Raw genomic sequence first — 18,136 nt, 5'->3', positions numbered from 1 at the left:
GACTGCATTCCTCAAACAGTGAGGTAACAATTCTAGCCGCATACTAATAGTAATCCTTGCATTCGATATAGCACCTTATCAATCACGGAGACGTCTCAAAGCGCTTCACAGAATATACTGTAAAGTGGATTATTGACTATTTTGCAGGCGAAACACGGCAGCTAGTTGCATACAGCAATATCCCACAAACAGCCCATGAAATGACTGACCAATTGGGGGATTGTTTGACAGGACACTAGGAGAAACTCCCTTCTCTTTTCAAACAGTGCCATGGGATGTTTAATGTTTTGTATGATTATTGAAATTTTTTAATTGTAATATTATTAATAATAAATAATAGCCGTGCATTAAGAGCATTTCAGCAAATATAAAGAGGTTCCCAGCAAGCATGGGAAGGGGAGAGAAAAGAATCCATGAAGTTGACCAACCCGTCAATTATTTATCAAAGCTCACGCATCAAAAACAGCCTCTTAGAGAGGCTACTGCTGATGAAATCATAACTCATTACGAATCTATGATTATAGGAAAAATGGGTACTAATTTAGAGGAAATTTTATGTGGGTGAATATCGAGACATCTGCATATGTTTAGTACAATTGTGTTGCTATTCGATGTGACATTGTTGTATCAATTACTGTACCTTAATACTAATAAAATTCATTCCACTTTCTCGGGCAATTGCAGCAGCCAGCAATGTTTTTCCTGTTCCTGGTCCCCCGTACAATAGGATTCCTGATCGCTGCCGTATTGGTAGTTTTGCAAATAAGTGTGGATACTGAAAGAGGAAAAAAAAGCTATTTCATGAGGAAACATCAAGGGCCTATAATCTTGAGCACTTGAACCATATGTACATTTCTTTTGATCATGTATCACAATTCATTGCCTAAAACTGTAGGACCAAAAGTCTTTTTATTCTGGCAATAGATTAAATGAAATGATATTCACATGATCAAAAACATACTAATATAGAATGTTCTTGGTATTCAAACTTTAAACTTAAAAAGTACTTTGTCATGCAGCAGTTTAAACTCACACCTTGACAGATAACTGGATGGTATCTATGAGCATTTGCTTGACTTCATGCAGTCCCCCTACTTTGTCCCATCCCACATCTTTTGGTTTGTGCAGGTTAGCATTTCTGAGAGAAGTCGGTGTAAATCCTTTGAAGGCCTGCTGGAAGTCTGACATTGTCAAATGTAGTTCTGCAAATAGAAGATAGCACAAAATGTTTTCAAACTTCAGAATCTTGACTTTTAATAGTTTGCAAAATGGGTATGAATTTGCTATTGCCATTTATTTGTTGTTTGTTGTCAATTGTGTTGGACATTTTATTATTAATTTTCGATAGGTTATTGATACTATGAAATTATTTTGCTTAAAGAATATACAAGGTGATGCAAAAATCACAGTATTTCAGAGGGTAGCACTATTTTCTGCCTCCTTAAATTAAAAGCAAAATATGAACCATGTGGGTTTGGACAGCACAACATCAGCAGGACTCAGTTTCCAGTGCTGGTGTTGTTTATCTCAGCTGATTAGAAATTCTGGATTTCTGAGTATTCATCCAAGAATGACCTCCAAGTTTCATCTAGACTGCATTAATGTAGGCAAAATGCAAATGATCAATCTCCTGACAAGCTTGTTTTTGAGAACAGTGAACTGAGTTTCATCTATCCCCACATGCACACAGCAAACAGAACAGTTTTAATGGCACGACTAGATTTGCATTTACAAATGTTTTACAATTGTGTGGACTTGGACGAGGTCCTCAGCAGACTATGACTCCTTCTCCCGCTCCTCCCGACCTTGAACCACCTGCTCTGATGCAACTTGGCACCTACCCTGACCACAATATGGCGCTAATTTATTTTTGTACAGTTCTTGCTACATTCCTGTATACACCTCTCACATTAAGAATAAGAATTTTGGCTGGTAGTGGTATCCTCCAACAAACTAACAAACTTTTGTTATAAAATCCATTATCATACCAGTTGACATTATAAAAAATGTTGAACAGAAGTAAAAGTCAGGTTTATATCGTAATTTACAATCTTAAACACTCTACTACATTCAATTTAAACATGCAATGTTTGATGCTTCTCATATTCAGAGCAGACGTTTACTTTGAAATCTGGTCACCATACCTCGTTGAATGCTGTTTTTGCTAGTTAACACATGAGAATGCATGGCCCGATCCACCAACATGACGAAGTCTCTTGCCACATACCCTTCAGTTTCTTTTGCCAGTCTCTGAAGATCAATATTCTGCAAAGTCTCCACTGCGACATTAGTTTTATTTTGGATTACAGAGCTCAAGAGTTGTACTCTCTGATCCTAATAATCAAAGAAATATCCATACATTTATATATCTGTAAATATAGAAGAATCCTGTTATAACATGCTTAGTTATAACACTGGTTTACTTATAAAGCAGTTGGGTTGTGGACCCTGACATTTTCGTATCGAAAAATCTAAATCCCCAAATCACTATCCAAATCCATCATCACGTTTGAAAATCCTGTCGTCGCTTCAAACAGAGTTGCTGTGGGAGGTCCCATTTTGAAGTGTGACGATATGATTTCATATGTGATGTCTGCCAAATGGACTTAGTCAGCTTTCTGCACATATCGGCAGTGACTCAATGGCCATGTGATTGGTTATGTCACAGTATGGAAGCACTGACTTTAGAAGGCTATATATATATATATAAGCATATATTATTAAAACAAATATATGACTATACAAGACTATCTTGAGTGTAACTAACCATTATAAGGTGACAGTGACATTTTGACCCCCAACTACTGCCCTAATCTGGAGATTTACTGTATTAACAACAACCTGCATTTATATTAGCTCCCCTCACGCAAGGTAGAGTCCCAAAGCACCTAGGTCCTTATAAAGAAGTTTGCAGATTACCAATCTGACACAATATCGTACTCTTATTTAAATAAAATTCTCAGATTTAAGAAATGTGTCAGATTTACCTGATCTGGAGGTGAAATTTCCTGAAAGCGCTGAAATATATGAGATCCCTGAGCAGAAACCAAAGATGGGTGCAGAGTATATTCTGAGATGCTTGTCGCTATCAGTGCAATAAGACTCCCTTGTGAAATGGCTTCAGCAATCAAATCCTTTAAAACTGAAGAAAAGGTATCAATAAGCTTTCATGCAATAAAAACTTCACTTTGACTACTCTTGTTATGGATTTGACAAGAATCCATATCAGACAAGAAACCCATTTGATATACAAGTCCCTTGATGGAACAGTACTGCATATTTTATACATTTATCTGAAAATACACTCCAAATCACAGGAAGTTAAAATAAATGACAATTTATATAGAAGCATATCATTTCAGTGAAAATATTTTTAAGTCCAAGCATTTCTAAATTTATAATTTTGCCTACATAACAATAAAAGTCAACCCTCTAATGCAGTTCTGCGGAGCACAGCATTTTAGAAGGTGCCGTCTAATAGATGAGACATTAAACTAAGGTTCAATTCCGTCAAGTCGATGTTGGCACAATTCCAAAAGAAGTGTCCAAGGCCAACAATCCCTCAGGTAAATGACTGGTCATTCATTTCGTGGCTGTTTTAGGACACTGCTATGTGCAAATTGGCTGTTGCATTCGCCCACAAATACAGTCACTATAGTTTACAGAAAACTCATGAAGTGCTTTAAGACGTGGTAAGATGAAAATGTGGGTATTATTCTACATTATATAAAATTTAATTATTAATTTTCAGATCATCCCATCATTGATTGTGCTATTAATTTTAGGTTCCATCTCCCTTGTGAATTGGGAACATAAGAAACAGGAGGAGATCATTTAGTCCATCGAGCCTGCTTCATCAGTTTATTAGATATTGGCAGATCTTTTAATCCAAGTCACATGGAACCTCATCCTATTTTACATATTATTTAATAAGTTATTAAAAAGTAGAATTACTTTGAACAAGTTGCTTGCTAAGTATAGCTTCTGGACTGTGTTCGTGCTCTGGTGTAGAGGCAGCACAAGCAATATCATCTAAGTCATCAAATAGAAGAATAGAAGGCTGCCTCCACATCGCCTCAGCAAAGGCTTCTTCCCATTTCTTACGGATATTTTCGGCCCTTTTACCTATAAGCAATAATAGTTCATAAAAGAATATTTTTCATTTTGATTTCACAGTAAAACCACATCCTCATTCCGTTTCTACAAGCATAAATAATGTTTCTTATTTAAGTTTGCATAATTCTAAACACTACAGAGTCATGATGCTTGAACATTAGCTCTGTAAATTCTGTGCGTGTGCATAATTTAAACCTAATTTATGGAAAATACAAACAGGAAGAAAAGCAGGGGAAGGTTGTAGGAGCGTGGTGCTGAGAGTTGTGTTAAGCATAGAGGCATCATTCCAGAGTGCCTCAGTCTGCTATTAAGCAGGTAACTGATCAGAATATGGTACCTACTGTGGGCACCCGCTACTGAAAACCAACATCTTGTATGCAATTCTTTTCACACGAAGCAACATATGCAATGCCAAATGATGACAAGATTTTAGCATGAGAATACTTTAGCATTAATCCAAGTTGTTTCAGATAATTATCAGAGCGTATTCCTCCCAATGATAATCCACTGGATGAAACAAATTAAAATAGAGAGATTAAAGAATTAGAAAGCAAAAACAGAAGTGAGAAAGCGAATCATGTCAACTCAACTACCACACCACTAATTATTCCCCTCAAACTCCCTCCTCGCCAGTCTCCCCTCCTCCACTATTTGCAAAATTTAACTCATCCAAAACTCTGAAAGGTTTTCAGATTTCTCTTTATTTACAAGAATTTAACTGTGTTATTGGTTTGGCATTAACAGATAATTAATCTCACCATGAGCACACCAATTGTACCTTGTGAAATATATAAACTTACCTCGTAAAGTTTTACAGTCAATAATCTCCACGTACGCTTCCAACTTATCTGCTGCATCTCTGCAGATGGTTTTTGCCAAAGTACTTTTTCCACTTCCCTGAAAATAATTGTAAAAACAATATTCATAAATTAACAGAGCTAGAACTGGGCTCCAACGTGAAGTTTTTGAAGCTCTTAGTTTTATTAATCACATAACAAGTGGTTTGGCATGTCCTTCGTGCATGATTTTAGAGTTAAAAACTGTTCAAGGAGAAAAACAATAAACATTTTTTTAAACCTCACTTAGAACAATTTCACTATTGAATTATTTTTAGAAGTCAAACCATTTTTAGTTTAAAATAAAAAGATCCAGGGTTAAGATAGCTAGTAGTAGACCTAATAGGGAGTTTAGGAAGAAACTTCTCCATGCAGAGGGTAGTGAAAATGTGAAACTCAGTGCTGGAAGCTGTGGTTGAAGCAAAAACCATCAACGTAGTTAATATAAAACTTCTATAAGTGATAAGGGAAGAAGAGTATAGGAGAGGGGTGGGATGGTTGTGAAGTATAAACACCAGTTGGACTATTTGGGCCAAATGGCCCATTGCTATATCAGAGTCCTGAGGCTTAGTGGTTAGAGCACTTGACTCGCAAGCGAATGACCTGGGTTTGATTCCTGGGCAGGGCAAAACGTTGCCTTACTCCATACACCTCTGTCAGAGTACAAGTCAAACACCCTCGCCAGTCTTCCCTCCTCCACTATTCGCAAAATTTAACTAATCCAAAACTCCGCCACCCGCATTCTCACCGATTAGCCCAGTGGTTGCCAAACTCCACTGGCTCCCTGTCACAGAACGGATCGACTTCAAGATCCTCTCTCGTGTTTAAATCCTTCCATTCCTTGGCACCTCCCTATCTCACCAACTACCTCTCCCCTCACAGCACTACCCGCTTTTTCCGCTCTACTAGCTCCAGCCTCCTCCTTATCCCTCGAATCCTCCAATCCACCATCAACAACAACAAGATTCCATTTATAGAGCCCCTTTCACATCGGGAGGACGTCCCAAGGCGCTGGACAGTTGGGTCAGGATCCGAAGCCGAATCAGCAGCCGTGCCTTCAGCCACTATGCCCCAAAGCTATGGACTTCCCTCCCACAATCCCTTTGCCTTGCCCCCTCTTTTCCCATTTTCAGGTTGTGCCTGAAGATCTTCCACTTCAACCATGCCTATGGTCAACTTCCCCATCTCTCAGGCTCGGCATTGGGCTCCGCCATTGTTAAGTGCCCTGGGACGACGCCTGGTCTGGAGGGTGCTATATAAATACAAGTTGTTGTTGTTTACCTAACAATAAGTAAGAACCCGGTTGTTAATCAATTGGCAGATCGCTCTTCCGGGGGTAATAATCCCTGAAAAAAATATATAATATGGTCACTTAATTCACGACTGTTTGTGGGACACTGCTTGTACAATTGGCTGCCACGTTTTGCCCATAAAGTATCCAGTCAATTAATTTTACAGTATATTCTGTGAAGCACTTTGACGTCTCAAAGACAGACGTGATAAGGCACTATGTCAAAGGAATATGATTATCATTCTATGCAGCTCTACGTAGTTACTCAATTTGGATTTAGATGCTTTGAAGGAAATTGTGGGACAATATTCCAATATTTCTCAATGGATTTCAAAATTAAAAATGGAATTTGTAATTAAGAAATCTAAGGGGGAAACTCTTTTCAGTAGCTAGGAAGCATGTCATGGATGTCACTCTAAAAATAGATTGTGTCAGAGCAGCATTCCCACGATTCAGTATCATGGACTTCTGGATTTTTTAATTAAGAAATCCATTCATTAATTTAAAAATTCTGCCAAGTCAACTCCTTATATGAAATTGGATGAGTAAGTAAGACAGATCATCTACTCCTACCTGAAATGGTTACCATAGTTACTGATACCATTAAAAAAATTGGTTACATGAAAAATATTTTGCTGAAAAATCATGGGGTAAAGTGGGCAGGAAATTCTATCCAAGGAATGGTTGCTCAACCTAACAATTGTGTAAGAGCAACAGAAATACTGGAGATACATAAAATAATGATTAGAATTAAAAGAAACCAAGATAAAAAGAAACAAGTAGGAAAACTCACAGTACACAGGACTGTCACATGACTGCACAATGCAGAAGAACGATGAGGCATATCTTGTTAATCATAATGCATAAACCATTAATAAAAATTCCTACTGCTCCATTTCTGATACCTCTCATTCAATGTATTTGATCAAAAAGCTATCCAATTCTTCCTTGAACAAATAAATCTCCCCAAAATATAGTCACCTGACAAATACAACCCCCACCCCTTAAAGGTTTCTCGGCAATATTGTAATTTCTACAAAATTAAGACATTTCAGATTAATGCTCGAAATCAATGCTGGTGATTTGACAAACTTGTTTTGTTTCTTCATATTTTGGATTATTTGCAACTTGTATTGTGTATAATTAGGAGCAAAGGCTACATTGTAATCATAAAATAAATGAAGAAATTGAGAAAACAGTGCTTCTGACTTAGACAAGCTACATCGTTTCATTTAAACATCAACCTTTTTTGAAACAATATTTCAAGCTTGGACTACACTTTCCCTTACAAAACACAAAGTAAGAAGAGAATATTTATCCAGGCACCTTTATTCCTGTAAGCAGCAGAGCTCCATTTCGAAGACCCAGAACAACAGGGCTCATGTCCCGTGAAAGAGGACAACCCAAAAGGCTGTGAGAGATGTGTTCAAAAGCGGAAGTGGCAAGTTCACAAACTCCTCTGCAACATAGCAAAGGTGACATTTTTTAAGACCGCATGTTGTAACGTTATTTGGACTCACTGCCTTAACATTAACATATACTTACCAAGAATAGCCAAGCAGCATGGATAATGAAAATGTTGAATTCCCATTCCCACAGTTACATTCCCAGCCAAACTCATTTGTTCCTCAATAAAAATGGCCTTAAAATGAAGAAATTCTTTCTTACGTCATTTTAAGGCAAACACTACTGATAATCTGCAATACACAGTTATAAGTTTCGACATGAGATTAATGCAGAAATCAAAATAATTTCCTTACCCCAAGCAGTTTAATTTGTAAAATGGAAGAATCTGGTCAATGTCATCCAGAGTCTTTGCAAATTCAGAGTCTCCAATGGGAGGATGCAAAATTACCTGTATAAAAAGGAACACATTATAAGAATTTCCCTTTATATTCTGTAACACAAATTCCTATTGTTAAGTGCTTGGAATTCATATAGTCTAAGATGAAGCTCTAATGCAATGCTGGGAGGATGCTGTATTGTTGGAGGTACCGTCCTTCAGATGAGACATTAAACTGAGGCCCCAAGTGCCTGTTCCAATGGACGTTAAAGATCCCATGGCATTATTCGAAAAGAGAAGAGTTTCTCTTGGTGCCCTGCCAACAATCCCTCAAATAAAATTGGTCATTCACTTCATGGCTGTTTGTGGGACACTGCAAATTGGCTGTCATGTTTGCACACAAAATACAGTCACTACAATTTATAGTATATCCTGTGAAGTGCTTTGGGATGTCTTCCCAACTTGTAAACATTTTTTATTAAGTATCCTGCACAAAGAGACAAAGTCCACAGTGCAGGGCACCACCAAGGTTGAAAAGAGCAAAAGAGAAAATAGGACAAATCAATAAATGGGTGATGCCAAATAGTGTTTTAAAATATTGTAGATTGTAGGAAAGGAAGGTAAGGAGATGTGAGGTCGTTGGATGTGACGGTTAAGACGGCTTTGTGATGAGTTTTCAAATTGACTTTAAACAGCAACATATGTTAACATTAAATATTAATGTTATATGTAATAAACATTGAAGTAATTAACAAAAAGTCTGCAAGGTCTCCCAACCTTGAAATCTTTGCAATACAAAAGATCGATACACTAAACAGTGAATTTGAACTGTAATGTATAAGAGAATGTTGATTCCATTATCACTGACTGTTTATAAACTATGTGGCATATTCAAACAAGCCACATATGTAGGCCTTCAGCTGCTTAATTTCAATGATGAATTAAATACCTTATTCACATTAAACTTTTCATGTTTGTGTGAGCAATAAGAGGACAGACCCATTATGTATGGGAATCATGCTTTTCACAGCACAGCATGCATGAAAATCTTTAGTGAGAAATGCATTAGAAAATTCCAGTTGCGAGGCAAAATATAGAACACGACATTTAATAATAATAATAATCCTTGCATTTGATATAGCGCTTTTCACGTCAGGAGGACGTCCCAAAGCGCTTCACAGAACACACTGTAAAGTGAATTGACTGTATATTTGTGGGCGAACGCGGCAGCCAATTGCGCACAGCAATGTCCCACAAACAGTCGTAGATTGAAAATTACCAACTTATTATTGTTTTTGGTTTTGGAGGGATTATTATTAGGTGTGTGGAGTAAGGAAACTTGCCCAAGGTTTCGCCCTGCCTGGCAAGCAGTAAACAGGAGGGAGTAACAAACTGATCTGCTGCAAATCTCAATCTTTTTACACTAGCCCATGTCCATAGAAAGTATAGCTCAGAAACAGGTATTCGGCACATCCAGTCTGACCAGTCCTCACACGCAACACGAGTGCCCATCCTAGATACTATCCCTAAATCCCATATCCTGGCCTTTTCCCCAGATCCCTTAATTTGATTCTCCCTCAACCATATATCCAGTCTTTTTTGAATGTGCACATGGTTTACACCCCAACAACTGACTGTGGCAGAGAATTCCACACACTCTCGACACTATGTGAAAACGTTCCGCCTAAACTCTGTTCTGGACCTCCCAGTTACGATCTTAAAACTATGCCCTCCAATACTAGACCACCAAAAATAATCTTTCCCTGATCACCCTATCCAAGCCTCTGATCATCAGATCTAGTAGTTCGAACTGATTCAAATATGTAACAAGTTGAATAGTGGCAGCCAAACCAGATCGCCATTTAGTATAATAAATGTAAAATCACTAATAATAATTGAGGAAAAAACATATTTACCTGTATATCGATCTCCTTCACCAAACATGGATATAGTAAAAAAAGTTCAATTTCAGTCTTTGAATTTTCTACAGGCTGTTCCACAGACAGCATTAACTCAATGTCACCTGGAACCAAAAAATAGATGGATTTAAACTCGAGAGGGAATTGGAGAGCTACTTATTGATAATTCAATACAGGTGCAATGATAGATTATAGTATAATTTAATTTATAAACTTAGGACTGACCAGACAGATCATAACGATCTTTTCCACATGTTATTTCCAAGTCATTCGTTGCTTATATGTTCCTAGTATAATTTTGCCACCAGTCTAGTTGATGATGTGGACTCCATTGTCTCCAAAGAAAATACAGAGCAACGCTGTTTTGCACAGGTCTGCTTATAGCACAGGTGTACTTTGGACTACACTGGAAGTGAAATATACCAGTTTTATGGCATTAACCAGCCGGCTTCTCCTGCCAAAAAATGGGCATGTTCTGAGTCATAACGTTCCTGCAGCTGCCATCAATTCATATGCAATGCATGTAGAAAGTGCTGTTGACATCCTTTCACCTTGCAAAGTCACTTCATTAATGCCAGAGTACAGTGACGTCATTGGAAACATGCTGTTTTAATGTGAGGGTTGTAGTATATGAACCCAGATCACTATATTCTAATGGGGCTACCCTCTATAAGATGGAGGTTCATGGTTTTGAACGTGTGAAGATTCACTTTGAAGTCAAACTTCTTCCAAGATCCACAGCACAAGCCTACACTCTGATTTCACTTCATTGATATACAGTAATAGCATATTTGTCCTTCATGACAGCAAGGCACATTAACAAAATAAGGAATGAAAGCAAGATACAAAATGCAAACGCAAAACAAACAAACTGGAGAGTTGGCACATTTTGATTTTAACTAAATCCAAATTAGGTAATCTGAGAAATTATTTGCGAGACACTGAGAGCCCAATATTAATGCAAGGGTAAGAATTCATCACTTACACTCATTGACCGGTATTTGTATCAAACTTGACCATGATGTAAAAAGTGGTAAATGCCCAGAGCTCACAATATTCAGCCAGGTAATGAAGGAGGATTTTATATCATCTTCTTTAATTCCCGGTGGCTAAAAAAAAAAATTGTCTATTGTAAAAAGAATACATAGTTTCTACAGGATGTGTAAACAAAGGTGACTTTAAAAAAAATTTAATATACACATTTTAAACAGCTCTCTATTTACAGTAGCTTCAAACAATGCCACTTTTTTTGCCCACAAAATATAGTCAATTTACTTTACAGTGTATTCTGTGAAGCGCTTTGAGATGCCTCGAAGATTATTATAAAGAGAAAAGAAATCCACAACAAAAATTGCAAATGTGCCAGTTAATAGTTTGCTTCAAGAGATTCAAGAAGTACTTCAGGATTAGGCCCCATCTTAGCTCCAAGTAATATTGCCACTTTCCCACAAACTATTCATTGCTTCTCATTGGGGATATCATTCTGAGCAAAGGAAATTTAACTTAAACAATAGCTATCTCATACTCTGCATTGCTCATTTCTGTAACATATTCCCACTCAACACAATGACTGTGGGTCCTATAGACTATGTTAAACTAATATCAAGTGTTTTTTTAATGTTATTAAAGAGGCAGTACCTCAATGATTTAAAGTAACATAGTAAAGAATTTTGTTTTAGTAGATGAGACTCACCAGTATTTGCAAAGGTTGCAACTTTAGTCCAGTTGGAAAGGCAGGGTCTGGTTTTACTGAATTTATTCTGACTGCAGCAGACACTTCCAAGTTGAGCTTCTTTCTCAAACCATCTGGAATCTAACAAAAACATAAGCTAAATCGTGAAAAACACAGGGTAACTATTTGTTAACATTATAATCCTTCACAAATGTTTATGAAGGGTATTATGCATTATATCATGATACATTTAGTGCTCTGACATGCTACCCCACAAGAAGCACCCAATATAAATGCAACTTGTAGTTATAAATTTGACATTCAATTGATAAGTTTTTTTTATTTCTAAACTGTGTTCTATATTACAGTATTTTTCTGGTTAAATAATCCAAGACTCAAGTGTCCTATACGTTCAAGAGACTTTTCCCAGTAAACGGAAAAAAAAATTAAACTCATTTCACTATTGGGCAACACTGTCAGTATTTATTGCCCTGACTGGGTGTCCTACTAGACTATGTTAAGAGTCAACTAGATGTGGGACTGGAGTCACATGAAGGAGAGACTGGGTATGGATAGCAGTTGTCCTTCCCTGAAGGACATTAATGACACAGTAGTTTTTTTATAAACAATCCGTCAGTTTGTCACCATTTCCCTAGTGCCAGATGGATTTTCCATTTTTGGGGAATTCAAATTACAAAGCTGCCATAGTGAAATTGGAGCCGAGACCTTTGGTATCCAGTAAGTCTAGTACAATTACACCTATACAATTGAATGGAAGCCCCCGAGCACTTTTACCAAAATATAGTACTGTACTTTGCAGAAAGAATGTGATTACTAGTGGAGTCCTGTAGCTCAGTGGTTAGAGCACTCGCTTTGCAAGTGAGAGACCTGAGTTCAATTCCAGGCAGAGGGCGAAACCTTGGGCAAGTTTCCTTACTCCACACGCCTAATAATAATCCCTCCAAAACTAAAAACAATAATTAAATTGGTCATTTTCAATCTACGACTGTTTGTGGGACATTGCTGTGCGCAATTGGCTGCCGCGTTCGCCCACAAATATACAGTCAATTCACTTTACAGTGTGTTCTGTGAAGCGCTTTGGGACGTCCTCCCGACGTGAAAAGCGCTATATCAAATGCAAGGATTATTATTATTATTACTATTTGGTGCACAGTGTACAAAGTAATGTACTTTTAATGGACCACCAGCTAGCTGCAGAAATTATTATGTTCAATGTCTTCCCAACATCTATACACAGCTGCCCTCAAGTATCATGTCAGTTCTGATATAAGGTCATAGCCCAAATGGTAACTCATCTTTCTAATTCAGGTGTTAATGGGATTCATGTCCTGATTTTACATTTCCAGCATTTGCAGTTTTAATTTTATTTAAAGAAATAAGAAAGTGCCAAAACGCAGTACTAACCCACACTTTTCCATTGTGGAAACCTGTAGAGCTGTTGACACATTTGAAGTCTTCACACCCATGAATGATTACTTTAACAATGCACGCCTCATGTTCTCCTTCTGTTCTGGTTTTGGATGTTCTTATGTCACCATTAGATCCAGCTTTCTTTTCTATCTGCGGACTCTGCTTTGTCTTTTCTTTTGCTTCTCTGTATGACAAGAGTTTTGTCAATTTTCCATAAATAACTTTATTGCTGCCCATATTAGGGACATATGGGTTCAAAGGAAAGACATGAACTGTATCAGGTTGGCTTTGGTTCAGCAGTATTGAACCTGGTGCTTTTAACTTATAAGAAAGTTGCTTGCAGACTCTGAATATTGAGTCCATCTCAACAGAGTTGGAAACCGTGCTTAAAAAGGCATCTTTTGAAGGAAACTTTTCTGAGACATCTAAGTTTCCAGAGAATATGTCCTTCAGAAAACCCCATAAATATGACAAAATATTTTTGTTGGAAATATCTTGATTTTCCTTCATATATTGATCATGTATTGTATATTTATCATTCGGCCTCTTTAAAAGGTGTTCATTCTCTGCTCTCTCAAAATTGTCATGAAGCATTTGAGTGTTGTCAGAATTGAGTTTTTTAGTAAAAATACTGCTTTCATCAAAGGAAGCTTGTAAAGACCCTCCTTCAGCATGACGTAGTTTGGGCGAGACAATGAGCTCAGTGAAACGCTCTAATCTTCCGTAAGCAGCAGCAGGGGATATAGAGACTGGAAGAGAAGAAAGATGCAAAACAATAAGTTCTATGCAGACACAAAAATCTATGAACTAACAAGCCTACTCCAAGAAACAAACTGTACACTGTGTTAATCCAGGTACTAAAGAGACAACTTCACCCACACGAGTTTGGATCTGTGGAACCCGTATGAAATTCAGAACTTCAATTCACAAGCCTTCCAATTGACTAAGATCCTTATTTAGCCACAAGCAAATAATATTATTGCATTTGATATAATGCATAAAATGGGGAGTCTCAAAGCACACGGGAAGTGACATTGGCAGGTAATTAGTGCCAACTGTAGTGTGTGAATTTGTAGACAAACACGGCAGTCAGTCTGCACAGCAAAGTTCCACAAACAGTCATGAACAGAATGAATAGGCTAGCAAAAAGCTTCCTATAAAGAAGCATTCTCCGATTTAGAGAAACGTCACTAGGACGTTCTCATAGCACTTTATCAGCGCAGCACTTCTAAAACAGCAGAAGGAGAATAGCAAGATTCCTGATTGCTGTTCACTTTACACAACATTCTGGAACTGAGGAACATAACAATAATACTTGTATTTGATATAGCGCCTTATCATGTCTTTGAGATATACCAAAATGCTTTGCAGAATATACTGTAAAGTGAATTTACTGTATATTTTGTGGGCAAAATAACCATTACTGAATTCAAACTGGCACAGAGTAACTCTGAAATCAACAAAAGTGATTCAGAAAGGTTTGAAAAATGGACTTTGGATTGATTGTAACAACAACAACAAATTACATTTGTATAGCGCCTTTCACATCAGGAGGACGTCCCAAGGCACTGGACAGTGTACAGCATTTCAGACCCAGGCTGGGGTCGGGGTGGGGGGGGGGGAGAAGGGAGTGAAGAGTAAGGGGGTTGGCTGATGGCATGGTCGAAAAGGAGGGTTTTGAGGTGGGACTTGAAGGAGGCTAAGGAGGGGGCGAGGCTGAGTGATTGGGGGATGGAATTCCAGAGGTTGGGGGCAGAGTGGCTGAAGGCTCTCCCACCAATGGTGGGGCGAGTGTGTTGAGGGACGTGGAGCAGGCGGAGCCGGCTGAGCGGAGGGGCCAGGTGGGATGGTAGGACGTTAGGAGGTCACGGAGGTAGGGTGGGGCGAGGCCATGGAGGGCTTTGTAGGTGAGGACCAGGATCTTGAAGTGGATCCTCTGAAGGATAGGGAGCCAGTGGAATAGGGGAGATGGGGTCACGGAGTTTGGTGCGGGAGAGGACACGGGCTGCAGAGTTCTGGATTTTTTTGCCCACAAAATACAGTCAATTCACTTGACAGTGCATTCTGTGAAGCGCTTTGAGATGTCTCAAAGACACGAGAAGGCGCTATATCAAATGCAAGGATTATTATTATATTATATTTCCTAAGTTTTAGTGCAAATTTGGTCCCAAAGTGCAGTGTGGACTGCATTCATTACACATGCATTCAGAATGTACACTCGCATCCTGCGCACCAGTCAGCTCTTGTAATAAAAATGGTCAACTTCTGAGTCATCAGATCACTATTGACATCACTTCCTACTTTGGGTGTGCACAACACCCAGGAAGTGGCATCGACAGGGAGTACATTTTCAATAACTACTCGAGGGTTTTTTGTAACCAGTTCAAAGTCTCAAAGCAACACATTAACTATTCCAAAACTATTTGTTCATTCTTCTTCAAATTACTTACCAATTTTAATATAAATGACAGTGCGTTTCTCTACCCATATAGGGAATACCCCTCCAGGAAAGACAACCCTAATCTGGTCCATAATATGCCTTTCAAGAGAGGCACTGTGGAGCTCCTGTAAAAAATATAAGTGAAGAATCAATCCTGAATGAATACCTGAGCACTGTACATATTGTTAAACTTTCAGAACAGGCTAATACAGTCACATTTCAAAGCTAAATAATTACTACAGTCAAACATTCTATTTTATTAAAAAGTAGCAATATCAGCATTACAAACTGTACACTAGTGATCATCTCATGATTTGAAGAAACAGAATAATGTAAAATTCAAAAGATTTTTTTTTCTCATTTACAATATATATTGCATTATATATTATTACCATATTTAACAGTTATGAATATTATAGTTAACAATTACTGGAATGTTATCAAATGTGAATAGCTTTGAAAGGCACAATGTCAAATGTAATGTACTATTACTACAATTTTTAAAAATATTTAATCATTTCCATTATATATCACTATTACATTGAAATATAAATTATGATTAAATTGATTAGCCTGAATTTATTGGTGAAATAAGCCCATGCTACATTTCTGCCTAAATGTGAAGTGAGTTTGTAGTGGACAAGCGAGCTTCTTTGGAGGAAATTATTCCAGAAAATTTCCATTTCATTTTAAAATCAAAACTAATATGGAATATTAACCACACGCCACATTATAGTGCTGAGCTGATGCTCATGCGTAGTTTTTGTATTAAACATCAATGAAATCAGACAGCCAAAAAGAAGCATAGAATTGCTTGATTTCCAAACAATTTGGTATAACTTAAGCAAGTAACCATATTAGTTAATAAAGTCAGTATTTGCATATACATAATTTTGTATTCAGTGATTTCTAAAGTGCTACAGTATAAAGTTAGCACAAAGTTAAAAATATGAACTGTCTAAAAAATGTTGCAGCAGATGAATGATCACTATGAAAATCACAATACAAAAATACTAATGACAGATATCAGACTTATCCCTATGGAGTTTTGGAAGACTGCTCAGTGGGGGTATCCTCTATAGGCAACTGTAGGTAAGAAGGCACCAAATTAACTCAATGATTACCAGATATTCTTTTCAAATGATTTTTAAATCAACGCTACAAAGATTCAAAATTCCAAAACAATAAAAACAATGACTGGTATGGTCTTGTGAGTTTTCATCCCACTGAGCACGATACACAAACAGACCCCACAATAATTGAAGGCTCGACTACATAGACGCTCTGTTACCTGGACTTCCCAGCTCTTCCCTACTACACAAGCTGCAGTTTATCCAAAATCCTGCAGTTTGTGTCCTTTCCCACACTAGACTCCAAGAGCCCATCACTCTCATTCTCACTCAAATCCATTGGTTTCCACTCCCCCAGCAGACTGAGTTCAAGATCCTGGTCAACACCTTTAAATTCCTCCGGTCTCACCACACCCTATATCTGCGACCTCCTCAAATTGTACGTATCTGGCCGCACCCTTCATTCATCCAGGACCAGCCTGCTTCACGTTTATATAAAAGCGCAATATCAAATGCAATGATTATTTTTATGATTACAATACAAAAAAATGTAATACAGGATGTTTCACTCAAAAGAAAGTCCCTTGTAATTCAAATGTGCCTTGGCCACTCATTTGTTAAAAGACTCACCATAAACTATATGAATTCCTACTTTTCTTTTATTGGAACATAATGAAGTCAATCTTTGTAAGATGTTGAATTACATATTGGTTTTGTTTGTTTATTGTTGCATAATGCAGGTTGTCATTCCTTGTAAACAGATATCAAGAAAATAAATAATTACCAATATTTCCCAGTCATCTGGTGAAAGAGGTTCCACGACTGCTTGGTGACAGGAAGAAATTTGTGAACAAGGTCTGAGAAATACCTGAATCAAAGAGAAAACAGAATGTGAATTGCTTGAAATCACAGATGCTTTACCACAAAAGTAATAAAGCATTGAATCATCTTACAATAATAAATAAAGATGTTTCAAAAGTAAAATAGCTTAAATTATGATTACTGTTCTTAAAACAGATAGGGATTTTTTTTCCATTGTATTAAACAGAAAACATATTTTTTTCAATATTTACATCAAACTGTGAGGACACAGTTAATCAAAGAAAAATGTCTCAAAGAAAGCAACGGAAGCTTGACAGTCCACCAAGCACGAGCTAACTGTTCTTTTTACAAACCTGTTCACCATCTTTGATCCCAAGTTTTTCACCCAGCTGTCTGTTAATCTCTACAATGTTTTCTTCTTTAAAACCACCATATCTGCGTCCCACCCAACTTAGATACGCCGACTGCTGAAGACCCCAGGATAGCTCGATTGTTTGACACTAAATATTGCACAGAGAAGATGAATCAATAATGACGAATATTGTATTAATAAAGAATTATAAAAGATGTTAGTATGAATATATGTGTAATAAAACTTTAATGTGAAGAGAGGCTCAGTAGTGCAATGCACTGGATCCCCAATCACCTAACAGGATAAGCCACAGTTTCTCAGCCATTATGGTAAGGCCCCAAAGAAGGAAAGCCATTTGGAAACACCGTCAAAGCTAATTGTAGAGCTGAGTAGAGCATCAAGTG

At 37.5% G+C, this 18,136-nt stretch overlaps 1 protein-coding gene across 1 annotated transcript in view; it reads right to left on the bottom strand.

Moving 5' to 3' along the window:
• Positions 1-18,136, bottom strand: part of pex1 (peroxisomal biogenesis factor 1) — a 36,332-nt gene that overhangs the window by 15,543 nt on the left and 2,653 nt on the right. The window contains exons 2-16 of the mRNA XM_007903106.2: positions 17,734-17,880; positions 17,343-17,426; positions 15,499-15,613; positions 13,043-13,797; positions 11,639-11,758; positions 10,931-11,054; positions 9,943-10,049; positions 8,004-8,098; positions 7,570-7,702; positions 4,917-5,013; positions 3,955-4,125; positions 2,988-3,142; positions 2,145-2,334; positions 1,036-1,202; positions 641-775 (exon numbers count right to left, since the gene is read on the bottom strand). Coding sequence (XP_007901297.1) covers positions 641-775; positions 1,036-1,202; positions 2,145-2,334; positions 2,988-3,142; positions 3,955-4,125; positions 4,917-5,013; positions 7,570-7,702; positions 8,004-8,098; positions 9,943-10,049; positions 10,931-11,054; positions 11,639-11,758; positions 13,043-13,797; positions 15,499-15,613; positions 17,343-17,426; positions 17,734-17,880 — 2,595 coding nt within the window. The remainder of the gene's footprint in view (positions 1-640; positions 776-1,035; positions 1,203-2,144; positions 2,335-2,987; positions 3,143-3,954; positions 4,126-4,916; positions 5,014-7,569; positions 7,703-8,003; positions 8,099-9,942; positions 10,050-10,930; positions 11,055-11,638; positions 11,759-13,042; positions 13,798-15,498; positions 15,614-17,342; positions 17,427-17,733; positions 17,881-18,136) is intronic.

This window comes from Callorhinchus milii, unplaced genomic scaffold (assembly GCF_018977255.1).
Source record: "Callorhinchus milii isolate IMCB2004 unplaced genomic scaffold, IMCB_Cmil_1.0 Scaffold2, whole genome shotgun sequence".
Taxonomy (NCBI): domain Eukaryota; kingdom Metazoa; phylum Chordata; class Chondrichthyes; order Chimaeriformes; family Callorhinchidae; genus Callorhinchus; species Callorhinchus milii.
The sequence above is the reverse complement of the archived record's forward strand: the minus strand, read 5'-3'. Positions and strand labels throughout refer to the sequence as shown.